General features: G+C 42.3%; 1 protein-coding gene across 3 annotated transcripts in view; it reads right to left on the bottom strand.

The window, feature by feature from the left end:
- Positions 1-2,493: 2,493 nt before the first annotated feature.
- LOC103148502 (zinc finger protein Aiolos-like) overlaps positions 2,494-18,506 on the bottom strand; it is a 32,214-nt gene continuing 16,201 nt past the window's right edge. The window contains exons 2-9 of one of the 3 annotated variants that reach the window (XM_016679267.1): positions 16,972-17,257; positions 16,125-16,227; positions 15,705-15,812; positions 12,032-12,268; positions 8,763-8,930; positions 8,194-8,310; positions 7,306-7,419; positions 2,494-4,206 (exon numbers count right to left, since the gene is read on the bottom strand). In XM_016679267.1, the coding sequence (XP_016534753.1) occupies positions 3,578-4,206; positions 7,306-7,419; positions 8,194-8,310; positions 8,763-8,930; positions 12,032-12,268; positions 15,705-15,812; positions 16,125-16,176 (1,425 nt within the window). In that variant the 5' untranslated portion in view covers positions 16,177-16,227; positions 16,972-17,257 and the 3' untranslated portion in view covers positions 2,494-3,577. Of the gene's footprint in view, positions 4,207-7,305; positions 7,420-8,193; positions 8,311-8,762; positions 8,931-11,884; positions 12,269-15,704; positions 15,813-16,124; positions 16,228-16,971; positions 17,258-18,506 lie in introns of all 3 variants that reach the window. The other 2 variants (XM_007567308.2, XM_007567309.2) reach the window with 2 other exon arrangements.

Genomic DNA, 18,506 nt, shown 5'->3' with positions numbered 1-18,506 from the left:
ACCCTGGCTTTCTCCCCAATGGGCTAGAATGTCATAACGTGGAAAGTAACACACACACACACACACACACACACACACATATATATATATAAATTATTTTAGGTAAATCTTTAAACCATGGTATATATTAAAACAATGTTGCTTTATGCATTTTATTTTCCCTTATTCCTTTGCTGGAGTGCACCATAGATTAATGTTACTTGGTTACCGTTGTTTGTAGCCTATTATTTCATGCTCAAACAAACCGTGGGTAATTTTCTTAAAACAATTTCTGCATCAAATTAATTGTGGTGATAAATACTCATGGAATGCTCATGTCTGATTCGTAATTTTAACAAAAGAAGTTTAGAATTTTGTCAAAAGTTTGGTTTATATCCTTGATTTATTTTGTCTCTAAGCCCAATTATCCCCAGTCAAATATAACACATATCTGAACCCTGATCAAACAAAAATTAGTAAGACACCTTCAGACATAAAATTTGGAATATTATTGGAGCAATAAAACCACATTTTCATACCGAACAGTACGAGTAGATTTTTTGAGATGTTGTCAATGCACCTACAAAACATCTCAAACATGGTCAGAACGGCAGACAATGGCAAACAGGTCTACAAAAATTACAACAATATGAAAAGCTGAGGCTGAAATAAGAAGCACCCCACTCCGATAAACCCCAACATTTGATTTTCTATTCTGCCCTGCAAGACAAATTCAGAACAACTGCATTCACTTGAACAGCTGTGACAGTTAAGGTTCACTGCTAAAATCGCTAATTTATTACTAATAAAACAGATTTACTAGGTGCTGCAGCAGACAATAATGAAGTAATTAAAGACACTTTGAATCAATTATGAATGCCTTTTGTAAACAAAACATTTTTATTGACATATATTTATCTTTATTACATGATCTACAACTAAAATGACACATAAGTAATCAGTGAATATTGTTTTTTTCTTTTGGCCCTTAAGGGCTTCCATGGGGAAACAATAAACACAAGCATCCCTGGTATAACTGCATTCTTCTTCACTTTATAATAATCTCCTTTTAATTATTTGGAAAGGTATTGCACCGCACAAGAAAATAATGAGTTGTTTGTGTACAACTCATTACACAAAAAACTTGTATTCAACTTTTGCTCTAAAGCAGCAAATGTTTAGATTTGTTTTTTATTGGTTGTCACAAAAAAGTGTAGAAAGCCTTATTTATTTGAATTGGATTCTTGGAGTAAAAGAAAAAAAAAAATCAAAGTCAGACAAGTAAGCAAAATGGCTTCCTAAAACCAGAAATAAAAAAAAGGAAAAACAAGATTCTCATCAACCTTCATCTCAAAATTTTGTGTACTTGAATCATAGTAAAGTTGCGCTTACTGTAGTTTGAATCTCACTAAATCTTCCACATGCAAAAAAATACATTTAAAAATGATCAAATTTTTCCTTTATTTGTTTTAATGCATATGCAGGCATGTACTTTGCTAATTGCTTGTAGTGCTTTTAGTGGCTTGCCTGATTACTGAGCGCAAAAACTGACCAAGGGTTTCCCAACTTGAAACTAGAACATGGTCAGGTTGGGTTTGATGGAAGTCGGTATAAATAACCATAGGCGCTCTTTTCACTTCATTTCTTTCACCAATCTTCCGTCTAGTATCGTTAGCAAAGGGTAATGGACCTAAACTACTTGTCTTCTCATCCGTTTCAGCCAGCCAGCTCTACATCACAGATAATTTGTTTCGTTTTTGCTTTGTAAACGTCTCTTCTGAGTATCTCGCGTGAGTCCCAGGCGTCAGTCAGTAGATGTCACTAAAAACCCGACATCTTCTGAATGTACTGAGTCCAACTTCTTAACCCTGGGTTTTATGTTGGGAATGGGACTTTTTGGCACAAGCACATCCCTTCAATACTCAATAACACGTTACTTCATTAAAAATGCTACTCGCACTTCCATGAACGGGCAATTACATCCGCTTTAGTCAGAGTTTATTTACTCGGTATTGTGTACCGTTTACCCAGAAGACGAATGCCTTGAATTCATTGTCTTGTGCTTGGGAAAAGAGAAGCAGCAAAGCCGTGCTGATGTAATGAATGACTTGGCTTTTTAACTCGACATGTGGAATTGAAGCTGTGAAGACAGTTTGGCCTCACAAGTGTCACTTCTCTTCAAACCCAAACAGAGAAAGGGGAACTGGCTCTGATAGAGAGGACAGATAGTGAGGTAGCAGCTGGAAGAAGCTAACACCCTCCTCTGGTCTTAAAGCCAGCAAGGCGTGAACGAGTTCCTGCACTGCCATGTGGGCGAAGTGCATCCACACGCACGCGCAATCCGACGCACGGCCATGATGAAGTAGTTCTGTGGCTTGTCAATTTTTTTTTTTTGTGTGTGTGTGTGTGAGTGTGTTCACCAAAACTTCCCCACTGCACATTTTGGTCGTCAGCGGAAGTTTTTAAAAGTGTGTCATGTTGAAAATTCCCACAAAACCCTCATTTTTCAATGCATTTTTTTTTTTGCCCTACACACAGATAAATTCCCATTATCTGGAGTTTTACTGGCATGATGGTGGCAGCATCATGCTGTGGGGATTACTGTTACTATTCATTCTGTGGGTGAGGTGAGAATGAGGAGGAAGGAGAAACTGCTGACTGAAATTAATTTGTGTGCCTTCTCTCGTCCTTTCCTAACTGAATAACGAGTTAACTGTTGTTCATTTAGACCGAGAGTCCTCAGCAATTCGTCCCGAGATCGTGACGACCCGGAGAGACGTCTGATGTGAAATATAACCAGTTTCTCGTCTAAGAAATAGTCAAGTGTAAGATTTGACACCTGTCAGGCATCAGTGGGACGATCCAGTAACTCATTTACATTGAAGGCACTGGAATAGTTTCCCTTATCTTGCAGCAACAAAAAAGTGATTCGGTTCTGTGCTTCGAGCAGTAAAACTGAGGCTTCTCTACCTCGTGGGAACGCTAAATGAGTATATTATTCTGGAGTGAGAAACCAGCACATTGTGCAGAGTGGTGTCCTTTGAAGCCGTGAACTGCAGATCTCTGAAAACCACAGCCTTAAAAAAAGAGACATGTGACCTTCGAGATAATAGGATGGTTTTTTTTGTTGTTTTTTTTTTTCTTTTCTGCAGTCAGTATTGGCAAACTTGAACATCTCTAAACGCTCTGCAGCTTGTGTGTGATGACAGAACCGCTCTTTTATTTTTTTAGTTTTCTTACATCTTTATACAGACAAAATAAAACAGTAGGTACAGCATAAATACAGTATTTTGTGCTGCTTTGTGTGAGTGGGAACACGCGGCTTTATGCAAAAAGACAACCTCGTTACGTACAAATATATGCATGCTGAGGAGTAGAAATGCTCCTGCAATAACTCTTTACAGGCCATCTTTTCAGATGGATGACTAAGAACAGCCGCCACACTCCCACAACGTTTATACTCACACACACTTTAACAAACGCCGAGGACAGACAGAGCCGCCACTTTATGCTTTCATTTCTAATACTACCAGCTACTTGTATGACTAAGTCGCTGTCTGTCTCCATGGCGGTGACCGTTTGTGTGCATGAACGCAGTCTACTTGAGTTCTAGGCGGTGCTCGCCGCGGGCTATGTGGGAGGAGAACTCATAACGGTCCCGGCTGCGGTGGCCACAGACGTTGCATTCGAGCGGGTCGCGGAAGCCGTGGCATCCCATGTGGATGGTGAACATGACATAGTCCAGGAAGAGCACCCTGCAGTGGCCGCAGGGGTACACGGCTCCGGGCGGCGCCCCGGACTCTCCGTCCGCCCGCATGACCCGCAGGGCCTCGAGGGGCGTCAGCGGAAAGGGCTGGCTGTGCGGGTGCGGGACGCCGTTCTGGTGATTGATTCCCCCCAGCAGGTGACCCAGGCTGTACATGACGGGCTGGGTCATCTGGGAGGCGTCGTTGTGGAAGGAGTCCATGCCGAGGGGCGGCTGTGCTCCGTGAGGAAGGCCCAGGAGGGGCATCTTGTGGCCATTGGTGAGGCTGATTGGGTTGATATCGGTGCGGTTTAACGGGATGGGGTACGGTCTGTGGGTGGGAGGTGGGTCGCCATCTGGGCCTGCAAGGACTGTCTGCAGCTGGCCCTCTGGCCCAGGTGAGCCGGGTGGAGGGTCCTTTATGTCAGATCGGTGGAGCAGCTCCCTGTTAAAGCTCAGGTCCAGGCAGACCCCGTTGTCGCCTACACCAGTGACACAAGAGAGCGCTGAAGATTCAACATGGGCTGGTTTCACATACTTCACTGAAGAGCATCACAGTACCTTGTTAAAGTATTAATACCGGTTGCACTTTTTCCACATTTTGTCACGTTGTAGCCACAAAGATCAATGTTTTTTCTTTTTTTGAGTTTTTCTACAAACTGCAAAAACAAACTGGTCCAGATTTGAGTTCAAATACCTTATTTACATTATAACTTAGAATTAAATATTGGTGCAGTTTAACTTCTAATACGGGAAAAGTGACTCGTTCCACAGAGAGATTGTTTCACTTATAACGAGTATTTTTTTCATCAATATTAAGGAATCATTAACTAAAGACAAGGTATCTCTTGCTGAAAAGTTGCTTATTAGTTAGTAGTTAGCTGCTAACTGTTCTCTTTCTCACTGTTTATTCAATGTCACATGCTGTTTTTATTTTAGTTATGTAAAGCACTTTGAAATGCCTTGCTGCTGAAATGTGCTATACAAATAAAATTTGATTGATTGATAGTTTTGACTTATTTCAAGTGTACAAAGATATTTGCAGTAGAAATCAGACAGAAAAATACTTAGCAAGATTTTGTGTTTTTGCAGTGTGATTGACCAACACAAAGAAAAGTAATCTTGCGAAGGAGGAGGAAAACAAGTCAGGGTGTTTAAAATCTCTACTGCAGTGAACATTTGTATTCATCCCCTTATAGTTTGTCTGTCACATAAACTCCCAATATAATACAGTGAAGTTTGTGGTTTCGACGTGACAAAGGGCTAAGAATACTTTTGCAAGGCACTGCACATGGACAAGCAGCAGAAAACTGCAGTCAGAGCGCTTATTGCTTACAGATGGGCAAGAGCTTAGACAGATCCAGATGGGGCTCGCTGGGGTCCTCGCTTTGGTGTGCAGCACGCACAGCGCAAAAAATGTGCACCCCATTTGGTTAACCTGGTGCGCAGGCACGTCGTGGGACAAAAGAAGCTTAAAAGCAAGAAAACATCCTGAGCCAGGAGAGGACAGAGGGCTGAGAGGAAGCAGACGGCGCAGACGAAGGTCTTTGTTGCAGCTGCTACAGAAGTATCGACAGAGAAACACCTGCTCACGTTTCTCGCCTCCCGCTTGTTCTATCTTTCTCTGTGGTTGCAGACTCTCTTACTTCTCTTTTCCCCTGTGGTTGTCATATTGAAAGATCTCACTTCATTTGCCAAGCTGATAGACGTAGGAGTGTTGTGTGTGTGTGTGTGTCTTAGTTGATATGTATGTGTGTGTGTGTGTGTGTGTGCGTGCTCGCGGGAAGCTTGAGGCGTGATTGCGAAACTACAACCCCAATGTTGAGCTTAACCAGAGAGGTGAGAGGAGACTTGAAAAATTGTGCGTATGCTCAAAGTTTGGGAAATGACAGCGCCAACTCAGCCGTTTACTGAAACTGATACCTTCAGATCATTCATCACTCCAGCGGATTATCCGAGTCCAATTCAAAGCAAAGAAAATGAGTAATACTACTGAGAACTTTCAGAATCATATTTCTTTTGTTTTTTTGGGGTTTTTTTTACATAAATTTGTTCAATTAACCATGGACGGTCACACACACCCAACACTGACACCGCTCTGGGCAGAAAATCTAGGGCAGTGGGAAGCACTTTGTGGTGTGAGCCAGGTGTTCTGGCCCCAGTTCTCGTCTGGCAGGAGACAGACGCCAGCAAAGATACACAGACAAACAAGAAGCTCAGGCAGACAGAAATCATTTACAACAGACTTCTTTATTTAAAGACCTTTAAAGCATCGCTACAAGCAAACTGTTGTGAACTTGAGAAAAAGGCAGCAGCATTTACAGAAGGAGCTGTCAGGGGGGAAAATAGATGCAACTTAACACATGAAGTGTCTTGCAAAAGGTTACATCCACACACTTCAGTTGATTTCGCCAGGATCGCATGCGACAGACCAAAACCAATTAGCTTATAATTGTAGATTCAAATGGAAACGATGCACGATTTTCAAACATCCTTTCTATAACGAAAAGAACCTAAAAAAAAAGTTGTGATATGCTTTCTCCCCCCTTTCATCTGCTACCCCTAAATAGAATCCAGTCCGACCATTTCCTGCACCTCATCAGTACATAAACTCCACCTGTGTGTAATTTAATCTCAGTACGACTCCAGCTGTTCTGCGAAAACCTCAAAGGTTTATTAGAGAACATTAGTGAATAAACAGCCTCGTCAGGCTGTGGAGAAGTTTAAAGTCATGTTATTTTGCGGACGACACCATAAATATGCGCCATTAGAAGAGAACCTTTTGGCCTCATTATTCTGAACACATCATTCCCAAGGGGAGCCACGGTTTTGGCATTAATGAAGGAACAGCCTGACCAAGACCAGGGAACACAGCATGGAGCTCTGGGATAAGGTCTGGAACCGGGACACATTAAGACACAACATGCCAAGCTTTCAGCATCATAAAGTGATCAATTTATTATATGAAACGTATATTAAATTGAGTACAGCTCAATTATTTTCTGCCAAGACAAGGGTGTCACTTAAAGTCGATAGGTTGGGCAAGGAGAAGACTTTGGGTTTTTTTTTTAGAGAAGCGGCCAAGAGGCACCAGTTACTCCACAGCTCAGGAAGGAGAAGAGGATATAACCAAAACTACATTTTTGACCTACATACAAAAGATGTTGGTGGCAGCATCATACCCTGGGAGTGTTTTTCTTTAGCTAGAAGATGATGCATGGAGTTAAATACAAGGCAATTCTGGGAAAATTGTTATGGAAATGAACCGAGAGCTACAACCGAGTGATTGAGATCAAAGCAAAAAATACAATTTTGTTCTAATTTTTGTTGGTCTGTCGCATCAAACTCCAAATAAACACACTGAAGTGTGAGGCAGAAAAGCTCAGGGGGTGTCAAGACTTTTTGCAAGGCACTGTTAACATGTCAAAAACAACAGCAGCAATTGCAGCAAAAGCTAGTTTGAAAACTGGTGTAATTTCATTTAAAAACACAAACGTAAGAACGCAGCATGTTGAATAAGGTTGCTGTACAAAAGTACGCCCTTTTGGCAGTTTGAGGTACGCCACCGTGCTTGCTCTTACCAGTGAACTTCTGTGGCATTGAACTTTTCCGCTTGGCAACGTTGCTGGCGAGCCTGTCGAGAAGCAGCGCGCGCTCTGAGCCCATCTGAGACCTGGCTGTGTGGCTGTCCTCTGCTGGACCACAAAACGACAATGAAAGAAAGAAAGAAAAAGAAAAAACGAGTAAGAAAGACGACAGCAACGTCAAGAAAACGAAGACCTGTTGCCAAGCCACCGCTCTTCATAAAATGAAGCGCAAATAAATAAATAAACCAGCGAGGAGGAACAACTCATTAATTTGACATTAGATGCTCCTCTGACCTCACTTCCTGTTTTTTTTTTGTTTTTTTCTTTACCTCATCAGTGAAGGAGGAGAGACCACAGGATGAGGATGTACTTCCTCACCACTATAGCACTATCAAGCAAAACTTACGACATTCGGTGACCACAGAAACAGTGTGCCTTCTTGTGTGTTGCAATCGTGCAACTGTCCTGCCGGTACAATAAGGTGCAGTCGGCAGCGGGGGCCGACGTCTTACGCGAGCGTGCCTGCGCTGGGCCGGCCCGGGCCCAAACGTTTGCCCTATTTGGCTTCCCCTTTGCTGATACAGACATGAGAAGCGGTCTCCTCTGCACTGAGCCATCACACCACAGCAGCCATAACCTATTTAGTCTGTAATCATGGGGCACCAGCTATAAGTTCATTAATTTAATGAGGCCATAAAAACAGGATCTGCTGGCTTTTTAACTGCGCGCCCGCTGCGTACGCTCACGAACGAACGCAAGAAGGAAAGAAAAAAAAAAACAACAAAAAAAAGGGCAACAGTGTGTTTTCGTGGACTCGATGGCTGCAGCAGCTGCATGTGTGAAGTTTCGGAGATGTTTTCAGAGAGTGTGACGGCTGCTCACCTCTCTCGGCGGGACCTTTGCTCTGAATGTACACATGGCACCTCTCTCTGTGCTCGTCGAGGGAGCTCCGCTGCTTGTAGCTGCGACTGCAGTGGTTGCACTTGAAGGGCTTCTCTACTGCGAGCAAGAGTTTCAGTTAATCACCAAAAAACATTGACGGCATGAAAACTGGCACAGCACGTATGATTTCACAAAGTGTGCAGTTTCGCTCAAAACTGATTAGGTGTTTCTTTTTGCCTTTTTTTTATTTTTTTTTTTATTTTTGAGAAAGAAAAAAAAAACACGTGACCTGAAAGTGAATGAGTAAGTTTCCAGAGGCGATTGAGTAAAAGATATCATAATGCAATGTGTGTTGTTTGCAAGAACGCACGGCGGGGCTGTTACTGGAAAAGCCAAGAGCCCTCCCGCAAACCCTCACGAGCCGAGATTCAAAAGGGAGAGAGAACCTAGACCCAAAGGAGTAACTGACATGGCACTGTTTGCAGGTGCATACGATATATGGGCGGCTTTGACGCCGTGTGTGCGTGCTGAGTGATTAAGAACGCATGCATCATGTGGCTGGCTGCTACCAGAATGGGTGCGCAGGTGCCCGCTGAGAGCGTCGCGTCGTCGGCAGGCGTAGCTGCACATCGGGCATTTGAAAGGCTTCTCTCCGGAGTGCAGTTTGATGTGGCGAAGCAGGTTTCCCTTCTGGGTGAAGGAGGCCCCACACTGAGTGCAGTGGAATGGCCTCTCACCTGAGAAACAAAAAAAATAATAAAAAAATAACACTCAGAGGAGGGGAAAAAAAAAACAAAAAAAAAACGAAACCCACATGGTTTAACTCATTAAATTGCAGAAGAAACTTATTGCATATTTGCTGCTTCTATTGGCTTGCTGGTCACGGCATTGATATATAAATATACATAAAAAAAATGCATTTCTGTTTTTTTTTTGTTTTTTTGTTTGCAATTACTGTGTAGTTTCCCATTATTACAGTGAATTGCAAAACACAGAATCATTCACCATCTTTTGAAAGGGGAACAAAGCAACATCCACTGATTGTCGAGAGAAGACGTTCTCACGACTCAGACCACCAAGCCAGTTGTGCGCAAGATGGTGAAAACGGCCTCGGCCGAAAGCGGTGTAACGCGTCACATGTTCCCCCACGAGTCCAGCTGACGGGGACTAAAGCCAGTTCGGCCGTCTGGTAGCGTCTCAACTAGAATGTGCTCTTTGAAAGGTGGGCATCGTCTACAAGATTTTTCAACCTTATCTTTACATTTCTCATTTTTAGAAAAGCTCCCCCATCATTTATAGAACTGTCTTCATCAGTACAGAAAAAAAAAAAAGAGGATCCAAAATGCTACAATACAGCACGTTCTATACGTGATACTGCAATGCATTCACTGAAATGCCCCCAAAAACACAGCAGTAGTTGGGCAGCATGTTGAACAGCGTGTTTCTTCAGACTGGAGGCAGGATTGTTGCTTTGCAGCGACCAAGCCAGAGTCATGACTTGAATCTGATAATCTGAGAAGCTAGCTAAAGATTAGGGTAATGGCAAGCAAGCCATTTGATTAAAAACCTCTAATCTACCAAAAATAAATAGTCAAAAAACCAACAGACGTATGCAAAAAAACCCGGTCAGCTATTTTAAGAAGGGTTTAATGCCAATAACATCTTTTCCACCGACAACTGAGAAAGGTGTGCATAATTTTAATCATGCTTTTTTTTTTTTTTTTTTTTGAAAAATGTAAATGAAACAGAGAAAAGGATGTCCCTTTTAGATTGTCTTTTTATTTTTTATTTTTGGTGTGAAATGTCAGACAGAAACCTTTTGATTGAATGAAAAAAAAGAAAAGAAAAATGTAAATCTACTAGAAGTATGAATCATTTGGACTCAACTGTACCGGTAACCCAGTTGAGGCGTTTGGAGGTTTGCTTCTGTAGTAGTGATGGGTAATAAGTGACAAAACCTGATGTGGAAGGTTCCCACACATTTTCTATTTCAAAATTCCACACCGAATTTTCAGGTTTTGTGGTGTACTAGAAATTGCTACGAGATTTGTTTACAATGAAAACTCCACCGCAGTAGTCAGCTCTTATTACATGCATGTTTCACAGACAAAGAAACTCAAAGCCGTTCCACTATTTTTGGAATTTGGATGCGTCGTTGCTCCGGCTCCATTTGAAAATCTAAAATGGTCTCACTGGATTCTTTTTTCTTTTAAAAGCAAAACATAGAATCTTTAATGCCGTTATTCTGCCCATTAAGTTGTTAATAACTTTAAGAGGCTGCTTCACAAAAGCAAATTAATGTCTACCATCCTAAAAATAAATGTTTCCGGATGGTGCGCTGCAGAACAGTAGAGCAGGTGCCCCGCATCCAGAGGCTATTACTCCTCAACCAAGCCGTATGAGGCTCCATTACTGACTTGAGCTGCATGTGTTCCCCTTTCTCTCGCTGCCAATTTACTGTATGAATACTGCGAATAAAGGCCAGAAGACCAAGTGTTTCTGGTCTTTTTTAGTAGCGTTACTGAACACATTTAGAGCCCCATAAACAAATATTGCTCATCGCTTATGCCATCATTGAGGCCTTTACTGCCAAACAGCATAGAAAAGCTGCATTTAGCTGGAATTTCAAATGATGCCCTCGAACATCAAAGTCAGTTTCTGGGGCTCCAAACGTCAGTTTATCGTCATCCCCATAATTTACAGTTCTCATCACATCTCCCCCCTCCCCCTCCTCCCCACACAATTAAAAACAAAACAATAATTACCCATTCCTAGCATTATGGGCATAATGGGTATCTCGTACAGGGACAGCAAAAATCAGTAAAACTATAGCCATGCGTACGCCTTTGTGGGGTCTCAAATTAGTGTTCAAAAATTCGGTTCACATGGCGACTCATTTGGGGCCCATATGCTCCCACTTTCTAGCCAGGGTTTACCTGTAATCATAGTTACAGGGGCAATTTAGGTGGAACCCACTGGCGACCTGTTGCATCCAATACAGGGCCATTTTCCAGTTCATTTCCTGCTTATCAGGAATTGATATGAACTGGCATTTGAAACCAGTAAAATTCAGTGTTTGCAAAAATATCTTAAAAAGAAACTATTTGGGAACATCTTAAATCTGCATGGGACCCTGGGATTTCGTCGTCGTTCAGACTTTCCTGAAGTCTGGTTCAGTTTACAAAACCTATAAAAGGAAACAAGAAACAAACAAGAACTAGCAGTGGAGATCTGAAAGTGTTAATCATCAGCAAATAGGTGCTACACCATCAGGGCAACCGCGGGACGCCGGCGTTTTTATGGCGTTTGTGACTCGCTCCGGTCAAACATGCGTCTCAGTGAGGAAAAGACGTCAAGTTTTGCGTCGAGTCCAAAATTTTGACTGTTTTCCATCCTGCATCTTAGGCTCTTTGCATGCTCATCTGAACTCTATCTGCAATTGCCATCAAATCAAACAGTTAGCTGTTCTGTGCTCGTCAGTGAACTACAATGGAAGATATTTCACAACCAGATCCCGCCTGCCGATTAGGTGGCAGCGACGTGCCAAATGCACGCAGAACAAACGTACTGACCCCATCAATAAGAGACGATTCCGTTGGTATCAGATAGATGATCGTGCAGCTGTTTGTCTGTTTCAGGTCAACTGCTGTTGTATGATTTTTTTGTTGTTGTTGTTGTTTATGGTGCTTACCAGTGTGGCTGCGCTTGTGCACTAGCAGCACATTAATGCTGATGCAGGAGAGACCGCAGATGTCGCAGCTGAGTTTCCCCTGTGTCGGAACGCGGGGCGCCGTGGATCCGGGCGCGTAGCCCCCGTCTGCAGCCTCATCCAACGCACCTGTCGTTTGGCCGTCTGGCAGGGACGCCGCTTCGTAGCGCGAGTAGTCGACCAGTGACAGGTCCTGCGGCTCGTTCATGCCATCCTCATCCCTCTGCTCGTCGTTGTCCTCCTCTGTCCTGTCCTCGTCAACGCCTTCCTCCATCCCGTCCTCGCTGTCTCCCTCTGCTTCCTCTTTGGGCACAATCACTGCGCGCTCAGCATCGTCCGTCTCCTCGGCTTCGGTTTTTATCACGCCTAGACAGGACATCGGAGTAATAAAGAAGCAAGGCAAACATTTAGAGACCTTTCTAATCGCACGTGTAGAGACTTAAACTGAACCATACGAGAACAGCCAACATGTAAAACATTTCCCACTTCCAAATAAGGAGCTTAAAAAGCTAGAGGAGCCAGAATGCGAAACAGACACGTCTTCACTTCTACTTTTATATTTAAAGTTCGATATTAGCACAGGCACGTCTCCAAAGTGTGGGGAGCTTAATTTGGGCCGACGTTTAGTGTCTCAGAGATTCAGTAGATGTGCGCCTGAGATAAGAGGAGAGCGTTTCCTATGAATACGCAGAAAGTAGAACCAGGACAGGAGAAAAGCACAACAGGCGCCTCACACAGACAAAACCAGTTCCCTTTGCTTTAAAGGAGTTGGTGTGTTCATCAGCACTGTCACAAGTAATAATATGACCTGCTTTTTTTTTTTTTTTTTCTTTATGGACCCTGTTTATAGCCACAAGATGTCAACGTACAGTGTCCTACAAAAGAGTTCCCTTCACTTTTTCACTTTTTCTCATGTCAGAACTAAAAACGCCAATGCATGTAATGTCATTGGGATGTTTTGTAATAGTTTTGCACAAAGTAGTTCATGACTGTGAAGTGGAAGGAAACGCATGTTTTTCTACAACCCAAAAATTTGAAAAGTGCTGCATGCATTTTGAATTCAGCCCTCCTCCGTCGACAGCGTGTAGAACCACCTCAAAGTTTCATGTCTTGTGGGGTATGCTCTAGCAGCGCTGCACATCTGGTGACTGATTTTGTTACTTTTTCTTTGTAAGATAGCTCAAGCTCAGTCAGGTGAGCATCCCTAAGCAAAACATTTCAAGTTTTGCCTCTTGTTCTAAGTAGGATCAAGCTCTGGACTTTGACTGGGCCATTCCAACACACAAACGAGCTTTGACCTAGTCCACTCTACTGTAGCTCTCGCTGCACGCTTCTCGCCATTGCCCCGCTGAGAGGTGAAACTCAAGTCTCAGGTTCTCTTCTAACACTGCTGTGTATTTAGCTCCATGCATCTTCCCATCAACTCTGACCGGTTTCTCTGATAATGCTTCGCAAAACCATTGTCAATGCACGATGCTGCGAAAACCATGATTCATATGTGATGTGCAGTTTTACTTTTCCACCATTTAGATCAAGATTGTTTTGCATGTAGGCCAAAATCTTGACTTGAGCTGTTGCTCGCTGCAGCTCCTCCAGAGTTACCGTACGGCTCTAGATCGTTCTGTGCTCTCCTTACCCAGCTGGTCAATTCGGTGGACAGCTATGAAGGCACATTGTTGGCACTAGATTATATTTAGGAGTATCAGAATAAATATGGTTGAACACAAAGACACACAACCCAATGAAATACAATGAGGTCTGTGTTCATAAAATGACAAAATGCAGAGAACTACTTACATTTACTCAGCTAAATTCGAGTAGCTTTTGTGAAAATAACAAAACAAACCTTGAGACGTAGGTTTACTTTTTACTTGAGTAGTATTTGTTATAAAGTATCAATAATTTTACTTGAGAAAGTCTTCTGGATACTCTACACATTGCAATAAACTCCACTTAATGAAAAACAGGCTTGAAAATGCTCACTAGAAGTTATTTACATTGTTCTAACACAGTTATAAAGCTTCAGCATTAGTTTTAGAAGTTCGATATTCAACAAATTGGATTTGGAAGACAGTTTCTTGTGCCTGAATTTGTTATTTTCATTTTAAACTTTAAAACACCAGAATTTGCCACATAGATTTACTTTTGTCCGTCTGATGACATCAAATGATCCGTACTTGAGCAGCCTTTTCAAAAGCGTTTTACTCTTCAGTAATTTGTTGCATGATTACATTGTACTTTTACTTGAGCAAAATATAGTGAAGGAATGCTCTTCTTACTATATCTGCCTCTGACAAAATGTGGAAAACCTTTTGAGGAACACTTTTGACAGGCACTGTGTGCTTCACCATGACAGCTTAGAGGAATCCGCTTGCTGAATGCACAGTTATCAGCACCGCAGCTGCTGACATGCAGAGTCCTGAGGCTCATCTTGCAGGACCTCTCACCTAGCCTCTTGCTAAGCGTGAACCAGCCCTGAGAGCTACTCAGTTCCATCCAGAAACCACACTGTGGTCTTGGCGGTGGCTGATGATGAGCTAAAGAGCAGCGCCTTGTATTGTGGAGAGCGCTCAGAGGTGCTATGGAAACTTTGCAAGCACAGAGATCTGTGACACCCAATATAGAGTCCAGGGTCTCTGAGAGCAGTGAACCGCAGGGCCGTGCAGCAGAACGCAGAGCAGGGCTTTAGGAAGTGCACCCGGTCGGCTAGATGGCAGCCAACCAGAAATAAGAAGGGAGCGCCGCCTGCACACAATGTTCTCTTCTCAACACTGAGGACTGAAGCTAAGAAACTTTTGGAGTTGGAACAAACTGTTACGATTGGCTACTTGCTGTTAACTGACACAGAGTCTGGGACCCCCTGGCAAATTCAACATTTCCAATTAATTAACATGCAGTGGAGACGAGATACCGTTCAACGTCCCACTAAAAATCGATTAATGAAAATGAACGGAATTGAAGTTTGGTTTCTATACTTCATGGGAATTAATGAAATCTTAAAATTGTGGATACTGACAGAAAATGGAGAGTAGGGCTGGATTACAGTTTCTCTTCCAGACTTCCTTATTTATTTTTACTCTATCTAAACAAATAAAGTATTAATCACTTATCTAATAAGTAGCAGTTGCTCCACTTGTCCATTTTTCCCCACAATCTGTAGTTCTATAATAATCTCATTATACTTGAAGCTGCGAAAGGACGACATGTCTGACGGTAAATACTAGAAATTAGATCCGTTTAACTATCAATTCCTGCATGTCTTAAAATTCTCAGGTTTTGCTTCTTTGGCATTTAAAATTATCTAAAGCAGGGGGAGCTGTGGTGGTGCAGGGGTTGAGCTTGGCCCACATGTGGGGGGCCTTGGTCCTCAACGCCGCTGTCACGGGTTTGATTCCTGGCCTGGCGACCTTTGCCGCATGTCTTCCTCCTTCTCTCATTACCCACTTACCTGTCAATTCACTATAAAATAAAGACCACTAGAGCCAATAAAACCTTTTTTTAAAAAAAATATGCATAGCAATTTCTCTATGTGATAGAACAGTCTTACAGCCTATTTTGACCGTGATAATCTTGGAAGAGAGATTTCCAGTCTCCTAACTAAATAAATAAAGGTAAACAAACTACAAATTGTACCAACAAATGCTTCATTTCCACAAAGAAAAAAAATAATACTGCATTTTCATTAGCTCTCTGGTATTTGCAGTTGTACTTTTTCTTTAGCAAGCTGCTTAAAATGTAAGATGAACTGCAAATTCATTCGTTGAGAAGTAAATTGTGCATATGTGAGAGTGTGTGCACATACGTGCATCCATGACAGCATCCGAGTGCATTCCATTCACAGTGACAGAGGCGTCTTCCTTCTGCTCTTCCTCCTCATGCGCCTTCACCTCAGCAGCCTCGCTGCAAGCTTCTGAATAGGCACACAAATCAATTCTCGTAATCAGTTTCTCGTCAATTAAAAATAAAACCACCAAAGAGTTTTGTTACACGAAGAAATGAATATTCATATATTCCCTTTTAGCAATTAACACTCAGAAAATCTTTTTTCGCATGCTCTGCAGAGACACAGTCATTTATCATGTTTGCAGCTTGCACAAATTCCACAAATACGTCTCGATCTTTTTGAAACAGTGCTTCAGGTCAGACGGTGGTTTCTGCGGAGGAATGAGCTCAGACTGATCACGTATGTTTTCAAATTCAAGAACAGGAATGAGATACTCACCCATCTCGTCCTCCTCTGGGGATGCGACTTCAGGATGCTTGTCTGTGCTCATGGCGAGATGCTGGTAGTTTGAAGGTCTTACTTCTCAGGTCCAGTTGGGTTCCTGCGCCGGGCAATTTTAGAACCAGGTTTGTGAGGAGGAGTTCACAGAGCGGTGACAATGTGAAAGGGCAAATGTGTTCCCCACATTCATCCTGCCGCTTTAATATAGGATTAATATAACATTTCATAGCCCTATTAAAAGATATTCTGACTATTTCAATGAAGCCTGTGAAGAAATAGAAGCAACACTTGTCTCTGACTGTTCCTGTTGGTTGGACAGCATAAAAAAGAAGTTCACAAAAATAAAAGTGGGTGAAAGCCCACGGTTGATTGCTCGACCCTGTCTCTACATTTAGCCTTATGAGAAAGACAAGATATTCTCTCTGCACACGTATTTCCTGCTGGGTTTGTACACAGGAGTGAATGTAAAAGAGCTTTCCACTCCAGCAGCCGAAACCTCCTACACTTGTGGCCATAGTTTGAAAACGAACATCCATCCTACTGCGCATTTCTAATTAAAGATGCTACAGAGGCACCTCCACGGGTCACAGAGGAGTTGAGAAAGTTAATTCGAGTTTGAAAGCCTCTATGAGACATGATAGTAAAGAAAAACGACAAAAAAATACAAAAAGTTACAGTGTTCTTCTAGTAGTTCTCACAAGCTCAAAATGAAATTGAGAAGTGTGTGTCCACATGTTGCAGTTACTGCTAGGACCCACTTTTTTTTTCTTTTTTTTTTTGTTTGAACAATTCATCTCATCACCTTATCACCTCTAAGGTTTGGATATTGCTGAAGCTATCTTACCTTCCAGTTGCTCAGCACCCAGAGGAGAGGAAAGCTGCTCTGGTATTTCCCCACTCCACCGCTGGACTTTCTCTGAATATGGATCCTGCGCAGCGTGACTACGGTGAACGCTGGAGAGATCCCTTAAAGGAACAGGAACTCATTGAGAACAAGGTGGAGCAACAAAGACTTCGCATCCAGTAGAACGGCGCGAGCAGCTCAGACGGCACCAGAGCAGTCGGGGTGAAACTCAGCCTATCAGCCGTTTCCGCTGGGCCTGGATGTGAAGACTCCGCCGCACCACATCCTAATAAAAGGAAACAAACAGTGGATTAGGCTTTTGACATAATTTCTCCCAGTCCTCACTGTCAACGACTCGTTTCGATTTAAGGAGCTATAGCTCCATCTTGTGGCCAAACCAGAGAACTGCTTTTCACAGCAATTTACTTCTACTTCATATCGGTGAACTAATCAGTATTTATTGATATTGACTGATATTAAATGTTTATCATGTTATAGGCTTTTCAGCCATATCACACAGTCATACTCAGGCTCCTGTGGCACTTTTTTAATAAACCTACAATACATAAATAAAAAAAATAAATAAATAAAAAGTTGTGTTAACCTACTTATTCTGGTCTAAATAGAGGAGTAGGTAGTTTACTGTGTTGAAACTTGACTGAAAAACCTCCATAATATTGTCTTCATCTTAAAAGGGCTGAGAAAGGATGACTATAAAAATTTCGAAATGAAAGGCAGCTTGGAGATGGGCCTAAAATTTTGCTAAAACAATCTGGCCACAGCCCGGTTTCTAAAATAGGGGCTGCACCGCATTGTAAAAGGTGCAGGGACAATGCCTGACGGCAAACAGCTGTTTAGAGTAGTGAGGATGACCTGCTCTATGCTGGGTGAAGCCTCCTTAAAGAAGTGAAGTGGAGCAGGATCACGAGGAGAATCCCATAGCTATATGTTCAACTCTATCCTTTAAAAAAAAAAAGGTCAGATTCACTGGTTCAAATTTATCAAACACAGATGGACAGCGGATCAAACAAGAAGGATCACAAGCAGATACTGAGATGAGGGCTCTTGCAGCAACTAGCTTTTCTAAGATAAAGTCATTACGTTTCAGAACACACTTCTAGGCAGGCAGGTTGTGGGGCATTCAAAACCGAGTCAATCAATTTAAACTGCAGGCGTGAGCTATTTTGACAGGACACAATAATGTTGGATAGATCTTTAACAGTGTTCTGATAATGGCGCCAGCACTTCTTGAGGACCTGGAAGGAAACCTGCAATTTATCTTTTTGTTTTTTTAATCCCAAAGTTCAATTTATCCTTTTAATATCCCACATGTGGGATGTAAAAAAGTATGTTCTGCTATGCTGCAAAAAGAAAAAAAAAAAGGCACAAAGAAACATAGTAAGAAAATAACTTTACAGTGAACATTTAGTTCTAACTACTAAATGAAGTCAAAAGAAGCCAAAAGAATCCTCTTTTGTGATGTGGGAACACATTACAAGAGAGCTGAGATAGGATGAATTTTTGGTTAGCATGCG

This window comes from Poecilia formosa, unplaced genomic scaffold (genome assembly GCF_000485575.1).
Source record: "Poecilia formosa unplaced genomic scaffold, Poecilia_formosa-5.1.2 Scaffold206, whole genome shotgun sequence".
Taxonomy (NCBI): Eukaryota; Metazoa; Chordata; class Actinopteri; order Cyprinodontiformes; family Poeciliidae; genus Poecilia; species Poecilia formosa.
Note: the sequence above shows the minus strand (reverse complement) of the source record. Positions and strands in the feature narration are given on the sequence as shown.